Source organism: Ranitomeya variabilis, chromosome 4 (assembly GCF_051348905.1).
Source record: "Ranitomeya variabilis isolate aRanVar5 chromosome 4, aRanVar5.hap1, whole genome shotgun sequence".
Taxonomy (NCBI): Eukaryota; Metazoa; Chordata; class Amphibia; order Anura; family Dendrobatidae; genus Ranitomeya; species Ranitomeya variabilis.
The window spans coordinates 221,282,231-221,289,170 of record NC_135235.1 but is presented as its reverse complement, the minus strand read 5'-3'; the positions used below and the strand labels follow the sequence as shown (position 1 = coordinate 221,289,170).

At 38.1% G+C, this 6,940-nt stretch overlaps 1 protein-coding gene across 1 annotated transcript; it reads right to left on the bottom strand.

The window, feature by feature from the left end:
• Positions 1-564: 564 nt before the first annotated feature.
• Positions 565-2,480, bottom strand: LOC143768673 (formyl peptide receptor 2-like). The gene has a single exon (XM_077257316.1). The coding sequence runs from the start codon at positions 2,387-2,389 to the stop codon at positions 1,319-1,321; it is 1,071 nt and encodes a 356-aa protein (XP_077113431.1). The 5' UTR covers positions 2,390-2,480; the 3' UTR covers positions 565-1,318.
• Positions 2,481-6,940: the final 4,460 nt, after the last annotated feature.

Genomic DNA, 6,940 nt, shown 5'->3' with positions numbered 1-6,940 from the left:
CAAGTGTAATAAAAGTCACTGGCCAAGTAAAGTACTGGAGGGGAGATATGTTTCACTGAGTTAGCTTCAGTGATATGAATCCCAGAAGTTTTGCTCCTGCACAGTAAGTGTTGAGAAGGGTTAAGCTGCCATTTTAAAGGGCTGGGTTTTTGTGACCAACCATAGAGTGGGTGGGAGGTTGTTCACCATATCTCCACCCCAGGGTGTGTTGTAGGTTTTAAATAGTAGGTTTTCTTAGGCATTCAGTGTTCAGTGTGTCTGGAGATGCTAACTCCAGAGAGGTGTTCTTGTTTGTGTTAATCTGAACCATATGCTTTGCTAACTCTGAGCAGGCAGATCCCTGCAACAATAAGGACTGTGCTTTGTGTTATGTTTTTTTGTTTTTCCTTAGGCCACAAGGCTGTGTCTTTTTGTTTGTTTGACAACTCTGCACTGGTTTATGCAGCATCCTTAATAAACAAGTGAGAGATTTAAAGAGACAGCATTCCTGAATCTTCCTCCATATGCAGCCAAGTGATCTACCACACAAGGAAGATACCTGAAGCACTGGACAGCCGCTGTACATGTATGATGTATGCCGGGAAAGAGTTAATATTTTTAATTCAAACAAATGAAAAATTAATATTTATTATATTTTTAATAATAAATGTAATGTAATTTTAACATACTGGAAATAAAATTAAATATTAAATTTTCTTCACTTTTACAGAACCAAATACATGAACAGTAATATTTAGCAATCTATTAAAAAAAAGATAACAATGACAAAACATTAAAAAAAAAGTATCACACACAACAAAAAATGATTTTGGCATTTTCGATAGATCCACAGATAGATTTGCTACATCAAACAAACTCACACCACACAGAATGTCTAATACAAAAAGAAATAGCATATCTAAGACTTCAACGCTTAAAAAAACTCCAATCATTTCATATTTTATAGTGATGAAACCATAATAGAATACCCTAATGATAATGAGACAACTCTGCTAAACCTGTCCTCTAAAAATAAGATGGGATTTATGGCACTGTCCACTGAAGATATTTTTTTAGATACTGACTCTGCTGTGTCTGTCACAGTCTACACAGCTAAGCTAAAAAGGTAAATTTGGTAAGCCAAACTGTAAGTTCCAAAAATTTTAATTTGTGCCTCATTGCTCAATGGACAAATAAATATTTAAATACTTTTATATTTATATATTTTATATGCTTTCCATACAAAACGGATTTAAGGGAAATGTCAGCTTAAGATTCATCTCTTTAAAAACTGGAAAACTCCTTGAAGATGTTTTTACGTACATAAAAAGAATATATTTTAAATGTCTGTACTGCAAATATGCTTAAAATTTGCTCCTTCTTTGCTTAGGTCATTAGGTTGTTCAATGTGTTCAGTTAAAGTTCGTTCAAGTCTGTAGGGAATGGACCTGAAGAAATCATGTTGAAAATCCTGTCCCATAAAAACATAAATGATTGGATTGATGCAACTGTTAAGGCAAGCCAGGTTGGTAATGAAAATATTTACTGCATAGAATTGAACGCTATTTCCATCATACATGGGTGTCAGTGGCCACATGTAATATGGAAACCAGCAGATAAAGAAACACAATATAACAGCGGTGATGATCCTGGAAGATCTCTGAGATCTCTGGGATCTCTTACTTTTTCTAAGTTTTAAAAAAATGGTGACATAACTGGTGAAAATAATGAGAAAAGGGATCCCAAACATTATAAGTAACCTTATCAGTTGAATGGTCTGTTTTATCTCAACAGAATGTAAATCAATATCATAGAATAGACACCATTCATGTAAATCGAAAAGATAAAATTCATGTAAAAAATATACTAAACCAGTTAAGAGCACACTCAAAACCCAAAGAATTGCCACAATATTTCTTACTAATTTATAGGTCCTTTGAACTTTTGCCCAAAATGGCCACATGACTGATACCCAGCGGTCAATACTCATCGCGGTTAGTAGAAGAACACTGGCGCTCATGTTTAAATTAAAAAGTACAATGTTCAACGTGCAAAAAATACCTGGTAAATATAAGAAAAAGTAAGCCCAGTCTACAATTCTCAGAGGCAGAGACGCACAGCACAGGAAGTCCGCAATGGCCAGATGGAGGAACCACATGGCACTGATTGTCTTCTTCATCCTGAAACCAGCAATCCAGATGACTAATCCATTACCGATAATCCCGAAAATAAAAATGATGCTGCATAGAGTAATTGATGTCTTCTGTAAAATTTCGTCACACCTGATGCAGTAAGTTGTGTTAATTGTTTCATTGTGTTCATAAGGCGACCTTACAAAAATAGTAGGGAAGAAGTTAGCCTCATGAAGAATGTATAGCTTTATAACTATCTTATTCGTAGAGGTATACATGTAAATTTGGAAAAATACCAAAGTGCTAATGTGAGGTTGTAGTGTACTGTTAGATCACTTCTGCATGTTTTTCCATTCCATAACAAAAGGTCTAAATATTCATTGTCCCCCTACTTTGAATTTTTTTAACCATATAAACGCTTTGACTAGGTAAATTTCTTATGTCTTTACAATTTCGATGAAACAGTTGCACCCTTTAAAGGTAAATTCAAGCAAGTCAGATATAATGAAAATTTTCAGAGTGAATTCCGCATCAAAATTCATATAAAGTTTGATAACTCTCCACTTCAGATACATGAAGTTTCTATAATGTTATTCACAGGTATGAAAAATTAAGATCTGCACATTTCTGCAGATTCTGATGGGTAAATTAAGGAAATTTGTTTTGGGGCTATTCCCCATAATAAGGAGAAATTAGGGATCCAATTTATATGACCTATGAGAACATTAGCGATAAGCTTACCTTCCAAGGTTCGGATCAGCGAACGTCCCGATGTTCGCCAAACAGTTCTACGAATGTACCCAAATTCCATTAAATTCAATGAGAGGCAAAACCAAACGTATACACAACACCTTAAGGGGAGAAAAAAAGTTTCCCAAACAGCTAAAATTAGGGGCAGACACCATGAAAAGTGGCATCAATTGACCCACAGTAGAAATTTTCTAATGGCACAGCAGCAGTCAGCCATAATCCATGCATGAGGTATCAGGGTCTGAGTCAGCATTTACATCTTTGAATTGAAGTTTCAATTAAGACCTGGTGGTTAAGGGAGCAGTGTAAACTTTCTTCGCTGAGATTCCTGATACCTCATGCAACAGCACTACTTTTTTTTACCATATGTATCCACCAGGGGAAAAAGGCAGCATTTCCGTGATCAACAGATTGGAGATGGTGGAGTTCAAGCTCTTAGCTTTGGCATGTGTAGGAGGAAACATTCTTTTTTGTGACCACAACTGTGGGACTGAGGGCTGGCTGCTGTGCTGAAAGAGTGTAGAGTAGGATGAACAGGAAAAACTGTCGGACCGTGATTGAGGTGCAGGTGGAGATGTTATGGTGGATTGAGAAAGATGTGTTGTGCTCAGTGATTTGGATTTGCAAATGGGGCCTCCTGGCTGAACCCTAACATTAGGACTAACAATTCTGAAAAGCAAATGGAGCCTCCTGATTCCTGAATGGAACACAGTTTTATCTCAAATAATTTGGATAAGCAAATAGGGTCTCCTGGCTGAACCTCTATATTAGGACTAAGGATTTTGATTAACAAATGGAGCCTCACAGAGTTTTAGTAAAATTATTTGGATTAGCACATGGGGTCTCCTGACTCCAACACACTTCTATCCCAAACGATCTTGATTAGCAAATTGAGCTTTCTGATTCGTGACTGCAAACTGTTTTAGCACCAATAATTTGGATTATCAAATGGGGCCTCCTGACTGCAACATGGCTTTAGCCCAAATGATTTAGATTATGAAATAGGGCCTCCTGTCTGAACACCTATGTTAGGACTAACGATTTTGATGAGCAAATTGGGCCTCCTGATTCCTCACTCGAATACAGTTTTAGTCCAAATGTTTTAATTAGCAAATGGGGCCTCCTGACTGCAACACAGTTTTAGCACAATCATATTGTGTGAAGCAATTTCTGGCATTTTCAAGATTTCTGTTATGATATTGGCAGAGAATATCCATGTGTTTAAAGAAATCCACACAAATCTAATGCTTTTCAAAGCTAAAAGTGTTTCACATTGGATGAAATCAAGGACAGTCATGTGAGAGAACAGCCATGAGCCCAGAGGGAACGGTCTTATTCACACCAAAATACTTAAAGATGACTCATGTCACACCATAGCTCTTGGCTCAATATTTCCTTAAATTTATGTGACGAAAGTTGTCCATGTTAATAAAAATCCATGATTTTGTGATACTCTGTCGCTAAATGTGTATACATGTAGTTTTGATTTAAATTGTGGCCTATCAAAGGTTTTCCTCTAACGTTGCAATATTACACTGAGCTTGTTTCATGAGACTTCAACGTTCTAAACCTGGTATATTTTTCAGGTTACAAGACGCACCTTTTTCCCCCAAATTATGTTATACCTAACCCCGGACAATGAGAGTGGTCTTGCACCATACACTTTTATTGAGTTGAGGTCACTCCCCGTCTAGTGATGCGACCGTCTAGTAAGCGTGGCATACTGGAGGGCGCGGCCTTGCTCCATTCAAGTGTATGGAAGCGTGGTTGTGCCCACTGGCCGGGAGTATGTATACTTCATACATACCCTCCAGTCTGGTCATGAAACCGATGAATTCCCGCAGCGAGCGTGCGCTGGGTGGATTCATAAGTCTACGGTCACTCAGAATGAGTGTAGACTTATCTGTTTTGACCGGACAACCCCATTAGTGCATTTACAAAGTCTCTCTATGGCTTGTTCATATTTGTATTGTGGATATAAATGCAAAGGCCAACAAAGTGCCTAATCCAATGTAGGAAACACACCACTTCCACTTTGCAGTGATGTCTAATGGGTTTTCGAGAATTTCCCCAATTTTGCCAGAAAAAAAGAGAAGAGCTTTATTCAGTCTTATGAACTTTGCCAAAACCTAGGATGAAGGCTAGGATGCCAATGTGAATGTAGCCTATCCTGACATTCATTTGGAAAGCAAAGAATGATAAATATTAACATACAGGTAGTTGTAATCCAGAATTGTTTCCGTTGCATTCAGGTTGAAATCTTTACTATCAATTCTCATCTTTTACCTAAATGAAAATCCAAAATATTAGTAAAAACAAAGCTAAGTATAAAAATTAATAAAGAGCTATTCTGAATTTTTGCCAAAAAGAAAAACAAAATATTAACAGCTTAAAATTAATATGTTGATAAGTTATTATGACAGTGCAGTAAAAGGTGATGTATTTTTTTAACTTTATGCACCAAGCTTTAAAGTTATCAGCAATTCATAGCATTTTTAGGTTTTATTGTTCTCAACACATTCCACTATGCAATGAATAAAGATTTACAACTGGAATATTTAACCCCTTCCTGACATCTGACGTACTATCCCGTCGAGGTGGGGTGGGCCCGTATGACCACCGACGGGATAGTACGTCATACGCGATCGGCCGCGCTCACGGGGGGAGCCGGGTGTCAGCTGCATATCGCAGCTGACATCCGGCACTATGTGCTAGGAGCGGTCACGGACCGCCCCCGGCACATTAACCCCCGGCACACCGCGATCAAACATGATCGCGGTGTACCGGCAGTATAGGGAAGCATCGCGCAGGGTGGGGGCTCCCTGCGGGCTTCCCTGAGACCCCCAGAGCAACGTGATGTGATCGCGTTGCTCCGAGGGTCTCCTACCTCCCTCCTCGCCGCAGGTCCCAGATCCAAGATGGCCGCGGCATCCGGGTCCTGCAGGGAGGGAGGTGGCTTACCGAGTGTCTGCTCAGAGCAGACACTTGGTAAGCCTGCAGCCCTGCACAGCAGATCGCAGATCTGGCAGAGTCCTGTGCACACTGCCAGATCAATGATCTGTGATGTCCCCCCCTGGGACAAAGTAAAAAAGTTAAAAAAAAATTCCCCACATGTGTAAAAAAATAAATAAAAAAAATATCCTAAATAAAGAAAAAAAAAAAAATTATTCCCATAAATACATTTCTTTTGCTAAATAAAATAAAAAAAACAATAAAAGTACACATATTTAGTATCGCCGCGTCCGTAACGACCCAACCTATAAAACTGCCCCACTAGTTAACCCCTTCAGTAAACACCGTAAGAAAAAAAAAAAAAAACGAGGCAAAAAACAACGCTTTATTATCATACCGCCGAACAAAAAGTGGAATAACACGCGATCAAAAAGACTGATATAAATAACCATGGTACCGCAGAAAACGTCATCTTGTCCCGCAAAAAACGAGCCGCAATACAGCATCATCAGCAAAAAAATAAAAAAGTTATAGTCCTGAGAATAAAGCGATACCAAAATAATTATTTTTTCTATAAAATAGTTTTTATCGTATAAAAGCGCCAAAACATAAAAAAAATGATATAAATGAGATATCGCTGTAATCGTACTGACCCGACGAATAAAACTGCTTTATCAATTTTACCAAACGCGGAACGGTATAAACGCCTCCCCCAAAAGAAATTCATGAATAGCTGGTTTTTGATCATTCTGCCTCACAAAAATCGGAATAAAAAGCGATCAAAAAATGTCACGTGTCCGAAAATGTTACCAATAAAAACGTCAACTCGTCCCACAAAAAACAAGATCTCACATGACTCTGTGGACTCAAATATGGAAAAATTACAGCTCTCAAAATGTGGTAACGCAAAAAATATTTTTTGCAATGAAAAGCGTCTTTCAGTGTGTGACGGCTGCCAATCATAAAAATCCGCTAAAAAACCCGCTATAAAAGTAAATCAAACCCCCCTTCATCACCCCCTTAGTTAGGGAAAAATAAAAAAATTAAAAAATGTATTTATTTCCATTTTCCCATTAGGGTTAGGGTTAGGGCTAGAGTTAGGACTAGAGTTAAGGCTAGGGTTAGAG

Excerpts from the sequence above, each read along its gene's own strand:
- LOC143768673 (XM_077257316.1), bottom strand. The coding sequence starts at position 2,389 with ATGTATACCTCTACGAATAAGATAGTTATAAAGCTATACATTCTTCAT.